This window comes from Canis lupus, chromosome X (assembly GCF_011100685.1).
Source record: "Canis lupus familiaris isolate Mischka breed German Shepherd chromosome X, alternate assembly UU_Cfam_GSD_1.0, whole genome shotgun sequence".
NCBI classification, from domain to species: Eukaryota; Metazoa; Chordata; class Mammalia; order Carnivora; family Canidae; genus Canis; species Canis lupus.
The window spans coordinates 17,901,527-17,917,755 of record NC_049260.1 but is presented as its reverse complement, the minus strand read 5'-3'; the positions used below and the strand labels follow the sequence as shown (position 1 = coordinate 17,917,755).

The following is a 16,229-nucleotide window of genomic DNA, read 5'->3' as shown; positions in this document are numbered from 1 at the left end:
TAGTACCACAACAAGCACCCTTATTTTCTTCTATTCTCACATCTCATATGCTAAGTAAAAACGGTGCTCCCGCTTTACAGATGGAAACAGGAGGCTCAGGACGGTTGTTTCACTGACCCAGGATCATGTGGCTTTTGAGTGGCCAGATCACGCTGCGAACTGGAGTCAGCCCGTCTGCCCTTACCTGGGATTAGCATGTCCTTCCTCGTTGTTGTCCTTCTCCACCTCCTACTTCGAAAGAGGAATTAGGAGGAAACGGGAAACAGAGCTACCGAGAGGAGGAGTCTGACAAAGGGGTGGCACCTGCTCGGAAGCGCTCCAGGACGCAAACGCTTCTACCTTCTGAAGTCCTACCCCGCACGCCCACTCACACATGCGGCCCCATGCACGCACGCACGCACACACCCACGCACGCACATACCCCACAGGCCTACTCACATACGCGGCCCCATTCACGCACCCACGCACGCACGCACACACATACCCACGCACGCACGCACATACCCCACAGGCCTACTCACACACGTGGCCCCATGCACGCACACACGCACGTACACACATGCCCCACAGGCTTACTCACACACGCGGCCCCATGCACCCACGCACGCACGCACACACATACCCCGCAGGCCTACGCACACACGCGGCCCCATGCACCCACACATGCACGCACACACATACCTCACAGGCCCACTCACATACATGGCCTCATACACGCACGTACGCACCCATGCACGCACGCACACATATACCCCACAGGCCCACTCACACAGGCAGCCCCATGCACACACGTACGCACCCACGCACGCACGCACATACCCCGCAGGCCCACTCACACATGCGGCCCCATGCATGCACGTTACGCACCCATGCATGCACGCACGCACCCACGCACGCACGCACACATATCCCGCAGGCCCACTCACACACGTGGCCCCATGCATGCACGTACGCACCCACGCACACACGCACACACATACCCCGCAGGCCCACTCACATACATGGCCTCATACACGCACGTACGCACCCATGCACGCACGCACACACATACCCCACAGGCCCACTCACACAAGCAGCCCCATGCACACACGTACGCACCCACGCACGCACGCACATACCCCGCAGGCCCACTCACACACGCGGCCCCATGCAGGCATGTTACGCACCCATGCATGCACGCACGCACCCACGCACGCACGCACACATATCCCGCAGGCCCACTCACACACGTGGCCCCATGCACGCACGTTACGCACCCATGCACACATGCACCCACGCACGCACGCACACACATACCCCACACTCTCCCCCCGCGTCCCCCCCGTGCACGCAGGCGCGCGCGCGGCTCCCTCACCTTTGCGCTGCTTCTCATTTGAGACCTTCCTGGGGACACGTTTCTGCACTGTGTACCTAACAGCTGTTCTGCAGGCCCCTAAGCACCGTGAGGCTCATGTTACACTAAAGAGGCTGAATCCTTGGTGAGCCTTTCGTCACAGAAACAGAAAAAAAATCAGTATTTTTTTCAATATTAGAAAGCCATTCACCAATGTGAAAATAAAAAACCTGGCAGCAAGGCAAAACACACTAGCTGGCAGGAGGCGACATTATCAAATGGCATTCTGTAAGTTTTACTCTTGCATTATTGATTTGTAATAAAGAGACAAAACTCCTATAGTAAGTGGCTCTCCATACAAAAAGTTGCCCAAACTGAAACTGCAAATTTTTTAGTTCAAAAGTCTCAATTTCACACACCTGCAAGGACTCAACCTCAGCAAAATCACAAGGTGACATGAAGTCTAAAACATGACCTCTGACAGCCCCACCTGGTGCCCCACTCTACTTCAGGTCATCTTTCCAGGGGGAAACTCAAGGTCAGCTGCTCAAGCTGGAAACAGGGAAGGTACGGGAATCCCCGAATCGTGCTCACCCTTCCCGGGATGAGATGGAGAAGCTGAAAGGGTCGTCTAGTCACCAGACACTAGTAGGTCTATTGTTAGAAGAAAGCAAGACAGGACCAAGGCCAAAGAGTTAAGCGGCTCCGCCTCATCACACCAAAGCACTGATGCAGAGCAAGGGACATGAACCTGAAGCCCAGCCTAGTAGCTAACTCAGGACATGACCTTGGGCAAGTTATTTAGCTTCCAGAAGCCTCCATATCCTCATCTGTAGTTGGGCCTGGGGAGAGCACTGGCATCATGGGGTTCTTAGGAAGATTTTATGAGACGACACGTGTAAATCACTTAACACAATGCCTGGGTAAAAATTATATCTTGACCACTTAAAAATAGGACCAAAAAAATGAGGGAATTGTCTAATCCATTACCTTTGTATAAGGCCTCTGGATTTAAATTTTTTTTATTTGTGATAGTCATACAGAGAGAGAGAGAGAGAGAGAGAGAGAGAGAGGCAGAGACACAGGCAGAGGGAGAAGCAGGCTCCATGCACCGGGAGCCCGAAGTGGGATTCAATCCCGGGTCTCCAGGATCACGCCCTGGGCCAAAGGCAGGCGCTAAACGGTTGCGCCACCCAGGGATCCCGACCTCTGGATTTAAAAGCTCTTTCACCTGAGTCTTTTCAATCTCAGCAGCTGCCATTGCCAAAAATCTAAGCATCACTCTTGATTCTCTGCTTTTTCTCACAACCCACATCAAATCCTTCGGCAACCCTCTGGCTCCTAAACCCTCTACACCCTGCCTTTCCATCTCTAGAATTCAAGAAAGCATCGAGTCTCATTTGGCTCACCAAAATAACCTCCTGCCTTCTTTGCAACTTGCTCCCTATGGTCTCTTCTCCGCTCAAAAAGTGAGCCTAGGTCTCCACAGAGAGATCTTTTTAAATGCTAATAAGATCATGTCTCTGTCTTTACTGAAACCTTCCAGAAGCTTTGGAACACACTGAGGAAAAACCCACCCTCGCTGGCACCTAGCTTCCCCACTAACCCTCATCACATGTGCTCTGCCCCTTACCCAGTAAGCTCTTCGGCTCTGGGACATTTGCCCCAGCTCTTCCCCATATCTGGAAAGCCCTTTCCTTGATCTTCACAAAACACATCCCTTCTCATCATTCAGGGTCATTTCAGCATCATTTCCTCAGACTTTTCTTTTTTCTTAAGATTTTATTTATTTATTCATGAGAAACAGAGAGGCAGAGACATAGGCAGAGGGAGAAACAGGCTCCCCACAAGAAGCCCGATGCGGGATTTGATCCCAGATCCCGGGATCAAGCCATGAGCCAAAGGCAGATGCTCAAACACTGAGCCACCCAGGCGTCCCTTCCTCAGACTTTTCAATCTAGCCATCCTGTCACTTGCTATCACATTCTTCTACTTGAATATTTTAATTTTCTGCATAACATTACCACCAGCCAATATTTTTATTCCAAATTAATCACCTTGTGTTTAGTGAGAGTCTTTACTTCCCCTACCTGGTCATTCAACTTCACTGCTGAGTCGGTGCCTGACGTGGAATAAATATTGGGCAAATTAATTCATTAAACCCTTAAGGACGGGACGCCTGGGTGGCTCAGCAGTTGAGCATCTGCCCTCGGCCCAGGGCGTGATCCTGGGGTCCTGGGATCGAGTCCCACATTGGGCTCCCTGCATGGAGCCTGCTTCTCTCTCTGCCTGTGTCTCTGCCTCTCTCTCTGTCTCTCATGAATAAATAAGTAAAATCTTTAAAAAATAATAAAATAAAATAAACCCTTAAGCCCGAAAGTGAAAGGGCCATGTGCTTAACTAATCCTTACGACTTTCCCCTTGGAAAATACGCTCCTATTTTTAAGCCCACTTAAAGAATGGGAAGGGGGCTGCAACCTGGGTCCTGCAAATCTAGGCCTTAACCCTATTTCCTTATAGAGGGAATATAATAACTCTGCCAAAACCGAGGCAACTTTCAACACTCATATTAACTGTGGAGTACCCACTCATACATGGTCATCTCAAGAAAAGTTTGACTTGGAAGGACCCAGAGTGATTTCAGGCGACAGTGGAGGCAGGGATTTAGAGGATCCTTGCTCAGATGCAGACAGATCGAACCTATGGACCAAACGATACACAGAGACTCCTTAGGGTAAATAGGGACCCATATCCAGCTGAGGCCCTAGGAAGGCTGACGGTCTCTCTGTTCGAGTCTTAAGAAAAAGTCATTTGGCTTCCCAAGCCCCTCCCGATTTCCTTAATGATGACTTGGAATACCGCACAGCTGTTTTGTTTTTTGTTTTGTTTTTGTTTTTGTTTTTGTTGTTTTTTTTGCAAGGAAGAAGAAAACAGGAAACCTACACTCCACAACTTCACACTGAGACTGGAAGGTAAACTTAAAATTTCATCAAAATTGCATTTTGTACTTGGTAAACCTCAAGCAAACAGAATACTAAAAATACCACCTGTTTTCCCTTCCTTTCCCCAAGGTACCATAATGATAACTTGACACAGGATGGAAAACGGACTTACCAGCTTCAATGCATTCTGGCTTCAGGCAGTACTCCTGTTTAGCTTGGAGACTTAAGAAACCTTGACTCACTGAAAAAACAAACCAAAATAAAGAAATGACTGGCTTGTAGCAGACCACCATCAGGTAACCCACAGTCAGGCACATATGCTAGACATTTGGTATCAGTTCATCCTTCTCAGCATTGACACGTTCAAAAATCCGGTTGGCTCAGTGCCACGGAACCAGACCGGTCACAAGCTAAGCACCTTGGCGAGACTCGGCTGCTCTGAAATTCGGTTCTCTAAAATATAAGAGGAGTGTGTGCAATCAGACCGTTGCTTCTCAGAGTAGGGTGCCCAGATACCAGGAGCAGCCTCCCCTGGCAGCTCTATAGAAATACAAATTATTGGGGTGCCTGGGTGGCTCAGTCGGTTAAGCGTCTGCCTTTGGCTCAGGTCATGGTCCTAGGGTCCTGGGATGGAGTCTAGCATCAGGGTCCCTGCTCAGCAGGGAGTCTGCTTCTCCCTCTGCCTCTGCTCCTGATTTCTCTCTCTCTCACTCACTTGTAAATAAATAAAATCTTTAAGAAAAAAAAAGGAAGACAAATTACTGAGCCTTATTGCTGACCTGAATCAGAAAGTCTGGAGGTGGGTCCCAGACATCTGCATTTTTGCAAGCTCTCCAGGTGATTCCGATGCACAAATTTGAGAGCCACTGGGCTAGATGATCTCTAAAGTCTCTTCCATCTCCAATTATCTATGATTTAAGTCTCATAATTTCACTCTTTTTGTTTACAACTATATTCTTGTTTTAGAGATGGGGGTGTGGGGAAAGAACCTTACAACTATGTCATTTGGAGCAAATCCAGGCCGGAAAGAGAAAAAATAGCATGTGTGGTAGCATTTAAAGTTCTGAATCTTATCTAAACCATCCATAGATGCGGGGGGGGGGGCATACACTCTATATTATTCAGTCATCTAGCAAGAGAGTCATGATTTGCCCTATACCTCACATACTCTCCTCCCACCGAGCTCAGCCCAGCTACCAGACAGATGCAGCTTGTGGACCAAGCTTCCAACTACTTCCTCCAGAACAAAACAAAACAAAAACTCTGCAAGATGGAATTAGCTTTTCACCAATGGCTTAATTTTCCCCATCTGGCTGGCAATATTATCTAAATGGATTTCTGCAGAAGTACAGAAGGGTGCCCTATTTGTAAACTCCAGGCAGCACCTGGGCATTAGCAGATGTGAGTTTAGATTTCAAAAATATTTTTTTTTTGGTAACCAAGGAAGTTAAGGGAAATTCATTAATGCTGTACTCTCTGAGCAGAAATAAGGAATCATTTGGAGATCCGGCTGTGGAGAGATGGATGGTGGGGGGTGAAGGGGAGACAAGGCCTTCTGTGGCATCCTCAGATGAGAAGCAGAAAGCATGGCGATACCTATATTTCTGCTAGAGATGGAAGACCTGTACATCTCTTGCCCGTGTGGTGATCTGTATTCTAGATTCACCCATATTCTGAGAGGAGCCTGCTTTTTCTTTGGTCTTTTCTCTGCAGCCATCCTCCAAACAGCCTTTTTACTTTGTTATATTACAGATACAAGAAAATTGCCTATGGAACATCTCAGGTCTATTTTTAAGAAAAGAAGTATCTTAGGGGCACATGGGTGGCTCAGTCTGTTGGGCGTCGGACTCTTGATTTCAGATCGGGTTGTGATCTTGGGGTCGTGGGATCAAGCCCTGCATTGGGCTCCATGCTCAGTGGGGAGTCTGCTTCTCTCCCTCTCTCTGCCCAACCCCCCCAGCACTCTCTTTCTCTTCCTCTAAAGTGAATAAATCTTTTAGAAAAGGAAAAAAAAGAAAAGAATGATCTTAGCATAAAGATGTGTTTTGATTTCTTTAAAGAGCAAAGAAAAATTAGATAAAAATATAAATGTGCAGCATAAACATTAGTATGAAATATTTCATTCCGTGATGGAACCATGGGGGACATATTCCCTTCAGTCCACCTCTATATGTTTACCAAAAGGTCTTTAATGAGCCTGTGTTATTTTTTATAATGGAAAAATAAACTTTATTATAAATAATACTGTTATGATTCTGGACAGTACCATCTTGATACTAGCTTTATTCTATTCTTTTAAAAAGCTAATAAAATGGGTAATTTAAAGGGTAATTGCTTTCATGGAAAAGAATTCTTTTTTTTCCCATGGAAAAGAATTCTTGACCCAACCCTCTAAGGAAGCAGAACTAGATATCTTTATCTGAATATGAGTAAAAAGGAGGTTTAAATTAAATTAATTGGGATGCAGACAGACCTAACCCCTCAAGGAAAAGCAGTATGTCCATGGGGGGATTAAGATCCCACAAATAAATAAGAATCAACAAGCCCAGATAATGTGAAGGTGAGGGTGAATGAAAGTGGGACAACAAAGAGAATATTTTTAATATAAAAAAAGAAAATGTTACCTTTTACTGGTTAGATGCTTTAAAAAAAAAACCTTAAGGAGCAGTTTGGTTTCTCATTTTAGACTTTTCTATAACCAGTAAAAATGACTTCAGAATGCAGTGTGAACTTCATCCACAGTTCAACAGCCTGAGAATGACCATATAGTGGGGGGTCAGCAAACTATGGCTCATGGGCCAAGTCCAGGCTACTGCTGGTTTCTGTACAGACCGTGAGCTAAAAATGATTTTTATATTTTTTTTAGTGGTTGGAAAAAATCACGAGAAGAATAATATTTCGTAAAAATGATCTGAAATTCAAATTTCAGTGTTCAGAAATCAAATTATATCCAAATATAGTCATGCCTATTTGTGTACATATTTGTCTGTGGTTACTTTCTTGCTCCAACAGAGTCAGGTAGCGCCAACAGAGACTGTAGGGCCCAGATAGCTGAAAAGGTTTACTATCTGGCCCTTTACAGAAAAAGTTTGCCAACTATTACATTTGAGAAATAGACTCTGGGGGGTGGGGAGAAGGAGGAGGAGAAGAAAGGACACGTTAAAATAAACTGGTTATAGGCGTATGGTTATACCTGCCATTTTCACTTCTAGTTTTCTAGCTTCTCTGAGACCACCCCAAGGCTAGTGGCAGTCGCTCTTACTGTAGAAGGACTAAGGTTTAGGAAAGAGATTAGCCCAGAGCCTAATATACAAAGGGGTAAGGAGGGATGCTAGAAATTGCAGGCATGTGCCTCAATTTGGACAGAACAGAAAAATATCAACCAGGAAGCGCCTTGAAGAGAAGAGGACTTAACCAGAATATTGTCACAAAGGGCATTGCCTTGCAGGTGCCTGGAGATTTTCAGACCAGGACTTCGCTGAGTGCAGGGTGGAGGTGAGTAGCAGAGCCAGGGGGGCTGAGCAGGGAAGAAGGGGGGTGGGAAGGAAGTCTGAAATGGTGCAGAGATGTTTGACAGAAACCTACAAAAGAATGTGCGTGTATCTGAAAGCAAACATCCCCGAATATCTATACATCCAAGTGGACGTGGTCAGCTAGAGCGAGGCTCCTCAGACTTTAATTTGCTAATGAATCACCTGGGGATCTTATGAAAATTCAGATTCTGAACCCATATGTCTTGGGAGGGAAGCTCAAGCTCCCAAGTGGTGCTGATGCTGCCAGTCCACAGACGGCACAGAGCAGTGAAGGTGTAGAGAGGCCACACTTCTATTCTCCAACACCAGGAGAACTCCTCTTAGAAATCTGCAGTAAGAGCCAGGTTACTGGGCACACTACAGTTATTTTTTCCTGCTTGACACAGGCCCCCTTACCCATAGCATTGCTTGGCTTCATGAATTTTACTGTGCTCTAAAAACTTTAGAGCTGAGTTCCAAAGAATCATCTCCTCGCCAGGAACAAAGATGTGCTGCCACTGAGGACATTCCAACCAAGATGTAACAGCCTCAGAATCTAGTAGTTCTTAAACGGTGGAATTTCAAAATGCTTTGAGCAGCAGTAACATCATTAAAACGATGTTTATTTTTACATAAACAATCATCATTTGGATTTTTATGTTTGGGAGTGTTTGCAAAACCCCAATAGTCTAACTTTGTACTCACTTCCCACATAGTATGTAGTTCCTTGGCATGCCCATATCTTTGAATTTCAGGATAGGACACATGTCTGAACCCCAAGTGCTGAGAAATCTCAGAAAAGTTTCTGAGAGCCCCAGGTTCAGTTGCAGGAGTAGGACGTTTCGCTGTACCAGAAAACAATAAACCTATCTAATTTCCTAAATCTGCAGCCACAGAAAACATGGAAAGATGGTTTACTGGTTTTAGCAGAGTTTTCAACCACACAACCCCAACTCTTTAAAAGTTTAATCACTGGCTTTCCTTTGCCAAAATAAACATGGCCTCTTGCAACCTGTACATGCCAAAGAATGTTTCCAGACTTGCTACCCTTCAGATAGCACCTAAAATTGCCTAAGTATAGGGCTGGTTCCTATATAGCTTTCAAGCTAATGAAATAGCAGGGGCTGTATGAGGAAAATACAAAGGATAAGAATCAAAGATTCAAATGCCTACAGTTTTAGAACATCCGTCTCCGTCTCCCCTTTCCAGGATATTTCAATCGTATTCACAGAATATGCTTTTCATCATATATACTCTCTGGGTACATCATTCTCACCAAGAGTCATTAAAATCATTGAATCACAATACCCTTCAAACGTTTGGAAGGAAGACCTCTGTTTTCCTTCATATTAATCTTTAAATCTAGAAAGGCAGAGTTAAAATTTCATCCCACCGAGTCATTGGATTAGAAAGCCATTGAGGAATATCATTAAGGTGCATGTTTAAAGACTGCTTTGTATTTTTTAAGTTAAATTTCATGGTTCATTCAGGCAAACAGCAACAAAAGTCAAATGGAAAAAAATTCCAGCGTGGTTTTGATCACAAGGTGAAGCCTTTCCTCACAAAATAAAGGAAAGTATCTGCCTATGAATTCACAAACACTCATTCTGCTAAATGTAAAATGTAACACATAAAAAAGACATTTGCCCAGTGCAACCGAATCTTCCAGCCACCGGAAGCCACCTTATACCCATTTGACATCCTGGACTATACATTGGGTGCTTGCGTGCATTTATTTATTCGGCTTCCTCAAGAAAAGTCTCCTTTGCCTTTTGCATATTTAATAGCAGCTAAGGATACACCACCTACTAACCCAGGCAAACAGCTCTCCACCTGCATCCCGACCAGGTTTGCCAGAGCAAGTCCCAAGAAACTTAACTGCACTTGCCCTGTTCCCTGGCCTCCAGTGCCCCACTTACCTAGAAAGAGGATCATGCCCAGCACCAGGGTGCCACCAATGAACACAGCCAGGGCGATTCGCGTGCCTCTATTGGCTGTCTTCCCAGTCTCCGCGCTGCTCCCCATTTCTGTCTCCATCAGGAGGGACGTAGAGGCCACGCGAAGAGAAAGTCACTTTTTGTGGTTTGGTGGCTGGTCTCAAGAGTCTGTTAGGCGTTGACATCCAAGGTTCTCTTGCTCTTCTACTAATAGACAGCTTTAAAAATCCCGTCAGGAAATCTTCCCTTGCCACTCTTTCTCAAATATTTCTTCACAAATGAAATAAAAGAAACCCAAAATATTGGTTGCCTTGGCTTTCCCCCTGACCAGACAAAACAAACAGTGGTTGCTTTATCTTGGTGTTCTCCCCCCCAGCAAAGTCCCTCTCAACCGATTATTTGGCAGGCTCTTCTCTCAGGCGTTCTGAGTGTACATGTTTTACTATGCTGCTGAACAGATGTTTTAGCTATTTAAATGTATAGTCACTTAGGGAGGAAAAAAACAATTGTCTTTATCAAAACTGGATTCTCATCAAACTCCCCCAAACCACTTTAAGGTCTCGATGAATCACGCAATTCTTTTGCAATAATCATTCTGCTTCCCTGAACTGTCTCCATCAAAGATATTGTTTCTGTGTGCAAGTCCCTTTTTAAAGCCCTCTACGAGTTCCTGGGATATCCTGGAGCATTTTATTTTAAGAACTTTGTGCATGACGGCATGTGCCAAAAATCAGAGTCCTAGTCCAGTGCAGTGCAAAGTAGCAATTAAGACAACCTACAGAGGCTGATGGTTTGGACTGGAACTTTTTTTAAGGAAAAGGAAAAAAGCACTTCCTCTCTGCGGTGCTCAGAACTGTACAAAAGACCGGTGAGTGTTCAAATTATTATTAGCGACCACAGAAGATACGGTAAAAGATTTTTTTGCCCTGTGTCTTTTGATAGGAAGAGCCCTCGGGTATTTGGCCCTCCAGCCCCACCAAGGCCACCTTTGGTTAGTATGGTTTTCTGTTTACACAAAACGCCCATTTCAGTGGATTCTCCGGGATAAAATCAAAGGCGATTGGTTTCATTGGAAAGACTGAGTTGATGACTGGGTCTTTGATTTGTTTAATTGTGCTAACAATTTAAATTATGAAAATCTGCTTTATTCATGGGGAAAGGCAACCGAGAGTCCAGTGCTATGGATTTTATTACCCAATGAAATAGATAGCATTATTTCAGGTGCCTGAGTGGCTCAGTCGGTTGAGTGTGTGCCTTCAGCTCGGGTCGTGATCCTGGGGTCCTGGGATCGAGCCCCACATCAGGCTCCCTGTTCAGCAGGAAGCCTGCTTCTCCCTCTCCCTCTGCCTGCAGCCCCCTACTTATTCTTTCTTTCTCTCTCTCTCTCTGTCAAATAAATAAATAAAATATTTTTTAAAATAGCATTAATTCACAACACAATTACTACTTACCTGTTTTTGTTTTGCTGGAGCTCATAGGACAGTGGGAATGGGGGTAGAGGATTCGTGTGAAAACCAATAGAGCATAGTTCTCATGCAAAACATGTGCCCGTGGCCCTGTGGGTCACACCGGAGCTCAACAGATGCCGTCGAGCCCAGGATAACATAGCCACCTGTTCATGGTGCTATCTGGCTGGTCTTGGTCAGGCCTTACATCCTCAGCATGGGTTTCTTCCAAGGTTTTAGACTTATTCCAAAACACACCTTACGTTCTGCTCATTTCATGTTGCCCCAAAGGCAGAAGAGCACAAGTTTTTGTCCAAATTGTGACATCATAGTGTACTTAGATATTATGTGCTCATTACCCGTTGATGTTATTTTGTTGTTGTTATTCTAGAACACATCTTAGCCTTTGGCTCCTAGCATGGGGTTCTCCCGAGAGTTTTTAGATTTGACTCCATAGAACTGCTTAGACTGTGAACTCTATGAAGTTAGGAATCATGTCCATCGAGTTCAGCCCTACAGCCCCAGCATCTACAGTTCATGGCCCATAACAGTGAAGGGAGAAATAAGAACAATGAGAATCGGATGAGTTAGGTCCAGGTACTCACTCTTTTTTTTTAATTTTTATTTATTTATGATAGTCACACAGAGAGAGAGAGAGAGAGAGGCAGAGACACAGGCAGAGGGAGAAGCAGGCTCCATGCACCGGGAGCCCGACGTGGGATTCGATCCCGGGTCTCCAGGATCGCACCCTGGGCCAAAGGCAGGCGCTAAACCGCTGCGCCACCCAGGGATCCCCAGGTACTCATTCTTCTATTAAAATACAGCTTTGGGAAACTCAGATGCTATTGTCTGGGGGGTCTTTTGGCTTCCTAATTCCTTCTAAATGCTCAAATGATAATGATATATCGCATAGGTATAGCACGTCCATTTCCCATTTTAACCTCATGGTAAACTTACATGCTTGATAACAAAGGTATTTTTTTTTTTTATCTCTGGTTTGCAGATGAGAACCCAAGGACCAGCCTCAAGCTGCATAGCACACACAGGGAGGGGAAAGTGGGCAAGGGGATCAGTGCCAAACTCTGTATGTCTGCGGCTTGACAAAGCCCCCTGCGCACAAGGGAGAGGACATCCACCCAGGCAGGACGCCACTTCCTCCCACTTTGCTTTCTTCTCTGAATCTCTTCACACCATCCGGGTCCAAACTGACATGCACTGGTGGCTGCAGGTTGCCAGCTGCGGGGCGCCTTCACCCACCTTGGAATGGAGATTTCCCCAGGGGTGAGGGCAATGGAGACTTGCCCTGAAGCACCTATTCCTCACCTAACCTGAATTCATGCATGAATTCATTCCTGAACATTCAATTACAAACTGAAAAGCCATTAAACCAAAAAATACTTCCATTAATTGTAACAGGAAAATTATCACGCATTCCATCCCAAATGAAGAAACACAAAAGCAGATAGAATCAGGTATTAATTGAACAATGATAACAAATCTATAAAAGTAATAACTTTCGAGGCATTGAAAATAACTACAGTTATTCATGTAATGCGGTTTTATTTTACTCACCAAAGGAGTCAAGAAGACTCGAGAGCAGGTGGGGGATTGGTAGAAGAAAGGGTGCTGGTGAATCACCCATTAGAAGGTGCATTCTTCATTCTGTGCCATTTTCTGTATTAAGTTTTCAGCGTTTTGGGAGCTGTTGATTATCTTGCACTCAAACTGCGTTTAAAAATAAGTTTGTAGCACATCAGGGGCGCCTGGCTGGCTCAGTCAGTGAAGCGTGTGACTCTTGACCTCAGGGGTGTGGGTTCAGGCCCCATGCTGGGTGCAGAGATTACTTAAAAATAAAATCTTAAAAAAAAAGAAGAAGGAGAAAAGAAAAAAAAGTTGTAGCACAGAAAAAAAAATCAGAGCAAAAAAAAAAAGAAGTTCAAAGTAGAGAGAAATAATGAGTGCTTACAGGAGATAAAAGCAAGGGTCTGCAAACTCGGGCACATGGGCCAAATCCAGGCCACCACCTATATTTGCAAATAAATGTTATTGGAACAAAGTCACCCCCACTCGTTTACATATTGTCTATGATTGCTTTTACGCTACAAGGTCAGAGCTGAGTAGTTCTGCAGCACAAATATGGCCCGTGGAGCTCATTTAGTCTCTGGCCCTTTATAGAAATCCTAAAGAAGATGCTGCCTCTTATCCTCACCTACACAGCACGCACACACACACACACACACACACACACACAGCAACATGTTCACCGGCACTTGACCAGCTTCCCAAAATTGTTCTACTTGATGTTCTCTGAACACAGGCTGTTATGTCAGAGAAATTGGTCAATGTGTCTTTGTCCGAACTTGTAATATTTAAACTATGGCATATTATTTCGTGTGCTTTGGGGGTGAAGTGTCATTCTAGGATAAAAAAGGGGGGATGTCAAAAATGTTCTCATTTGTCAAGAGCCATGAAAATTAGTTAACTGAAAAGTCACTATGCAGGTATGTCTGCTGAATAATGTTTCAATTCAGAACTTCCAGGACTATTTTGAGCTTTAACGGCAATCAGTCAACAGAACCGACAGAAATTTCTTGAGCATTTCTTGGGGGTCTGGGCCTGTGCAAGGCCCTGAAAGGGCAAATGAAGAAGCCATGTCAGGGGCTCCCAATAGGTAAACCGGGCCAGTTATAAAAAAATCCCTTGGGCAGCCCAGGTGGCTCAGCGGTTTAGCGCCGCCTTCAGCCCAGGGCCTGATCCTGGAGACCCGGGATCGAGTCCCACATCCGGCTCCCTGCATGGAGCCTGCTTCTCCCTCTGCCTGTGTCTCTGCCTCTCTCTCTCTCTCTCTCTTTCTCTCTCTCTCTGTCTCTCATGAATAAATAAAATCTTTAAAAAATTAAAAACCCCAATGCCCTTGGCAACTTAGTTACAGAGCACTAAAGGCCTAGAAGTGTCCAGAAAAATAGTCATGCCTGAATGACAGGGGAAGATTTCCTGGAGGATCTGCAAGAATGGACAGCCCGAGGGGAAAAAAAGGCCAAACCCCAGCCGCCCTGGGACTCGCCTGAGCATTTACATCTCTCCCTGTAGGACTCACAGGTACAATTATTGATCCAGAGAGAAGGGAATCCTGCAACCTCGGCCCCACCTTGGTGGCCGGGATGACAAGCCAAGCAGTCTATGTGCTGGGCGAGTGCATCTGCTCACAACTCGGATGTGCGGGGTCTTCTGTTTCAGGCAGTAAAATCCCATGTGAGCTACGGTTTCAGTGAGAAAGAAGGAAATGATTCAAAACTTGAAAAATGTGTTCATCCATCCCCTGGAAGGAGGAAGGAGGAAGGAGGGAGGGAGGAGAGGGAGAGGAGAGCCGAATGGCGCCAGCTCAGAGCTGCACTACGGAAGGTTCAGGTCCCAGGCCTTCCACTGATGAGACTCATTATTTACATTATATCTGATCTTTTCCAACATCTTTCTTAGCTAGGTGTTCTGTCTCCTTTCACAGATGAGGAAACTGAAGTTTGAGGCTATTAAGCAATTTGCCCAAGGTCACACAGCAGGTATTTGTCTTAAGGCCTGAGAGGTTTCAAATGCCAGCCTCTTTCTCTGTGCCCTGTTACTTGATAAATTTGCTTATCTGCCTCAGGTAATTAGTGAAGGTAGGTACAGCATGTCAAAATGACACTTGAGACCTAGGGAAAGCGATAAACTATGCCTCCTCTAATTCTCTTGTTGAAAAGACTAATTAGCAGGTTTCATTTCCTTAACAGGAACAGCAGCCATCATCACATACAGGGGGAAACCTTTTCTCGGCTGGGCATCAAGAGTAGCCATACACGAAAAATCTTCCGGGGGCACCTGGGTGGCTCAGCGGTTTAGCGCCTGTCTTCAGCCCAGGGTGTGATCCTGGAGACCCGGGATCGAATCCCACGTCAGGCTCCCGGTGCATGGAGCCTGCTTCTCCCTCTGCCTGTGTCTCTGCCTCTCTCTCTGTCTCTCATGAATAAATTAATAAAATCTTTAAAAAATATATCTCCCAATTTGCTGCTACTCATAATTGAACATTAGGAAAGATATATACATCTTTCCATCCATGTGTTGTACTGTTCACTCCTGAGCCTCAAGGGGGATTTGATTTCTTGATTTTCTCACATCACTGGCCATCAGCTACTATTTTTTCAGTGCACACTCACTTCGTGCGTATTATCATGGGTCCCGTGGTAGAGGAACCTTCTGTTGTACAGATAAGGACAACGAAGCCGGCACAGGGTAATGTTCCCAAGGTCGCACGATGGGCAAATGACTGAGCCCAGCTGGAACTCAAATCTGTCGAGCTCGTTTTGAAAGGTACCCAAGACTCATTTGAAACGGGTAGAGGAAGATGACAGACCCAGAGAAAGGCTTTGAAAGGAGAGTTTATTACTCACGGTTTTCAAGAGGAAGGGGCACACCACGTCACACGGGCCACACGGGAAAGCACCAGGGCTGGTCAGGCGGCAGAAGGAGCAAGGGTGGGGGGTGAGGGGAGAAAGAGCAAGGGGAAAACACACACAAAAGCCTTTTATTATGGTTTTCAAGAAAGAAATGGTCAGACAGGTTAAGCCCCCCCCCCCCCCCCCGCCAGACAGGCTTAAGAAAGGAGAGTTTGAATAATCTCAGCAGGTGCCGGTCTAGAGGAGCGTCTCTAGTTGTCCACCAGCTGGCCCTGGGGTGATCTAAGTTCTGGGTGGCTAGCGTCCTGGACTGCAGGAGCTTGAGAAAAGGAGGCAGGTGAGGGTAGGACTCAGGATTGGTTGGTTTGCATCGGAAAGGCATGCTACAAGGCAAGTCATTTACTATCTCTAGGAATGAGGCAACCCCACGAGGGCTAGGCCTTCCCTGGGTCCACAGGCCCAAAGATGTCAGAGTCCTAAAACAAAGAAAATTTAAAACATGAGTAACACAGCTCCGAAACCCTTCAGACCTTTCCCAAAGCATTCCACTGCATAGCATTCTATTAAACTGTAATAACTATTCCTCCAACTGGTGCTTACATGTGACCGATCAGATCCACCCTGACCCCG

The 16,229-nt window shown here is 45.6% G+C and overlaps 1 protein-coding gene and 1 long non-coding RNA gene across 5 annotated transcripts in view; one reads left to right on the top strand and one right to left on the bottom strand.

Moving 5' to 3' along the window:
• The window catches only part of PHEX (phosphate regulating endopeptidase homolog X-linked), a 209,933-nt gene extending 196,994 nt beyond the window's left edge, over positions 1-12,939 (bottom strand). Inside the window, exons 1-3 of one of the 4 annotated variants that reach the window (XM_038587067.1) lie at positions 12,742-12,939; positions 9,707-10,047; positions 4,448-4,516 (exon numbers count right to left, since the gene is read on the bottom strand). In XM_038587067.1, the coding sequence (XP_038442995.1) occupies positions 4,448-4,516; positions 9,707-9,824 (187 nt within the window). In that variant the 5' untranslated portion in view covers positions 9,825-10,047; positions 12,742-12,939. Of the gene's footprint in view, positions 1-184; positions 352-4,447; positions 4,517-9,706; positions 10,048-11,175; positions 11,465-12,741 lie in introns of those variants that run through there. The other 3 variants (XM_038587065.1, XM_038587066.1, XM_038587068.1) reach the window with 3 other exon arrangements.
• Positions 11,563-15,129, top strand: LOC119868401. The gene is made up of 3 exons (XR_005386190.1): positions 11,563-11,766; positions 14,096-14,268; positions 14,937-15,129. It is a non-coding gene; the product is annotated as an uncharacterized LOC119868401 (long non-coding RNA).
• The last annotated feature ends 1,100 nt before the right edge of the window (positions 15,130-16,229 follow it).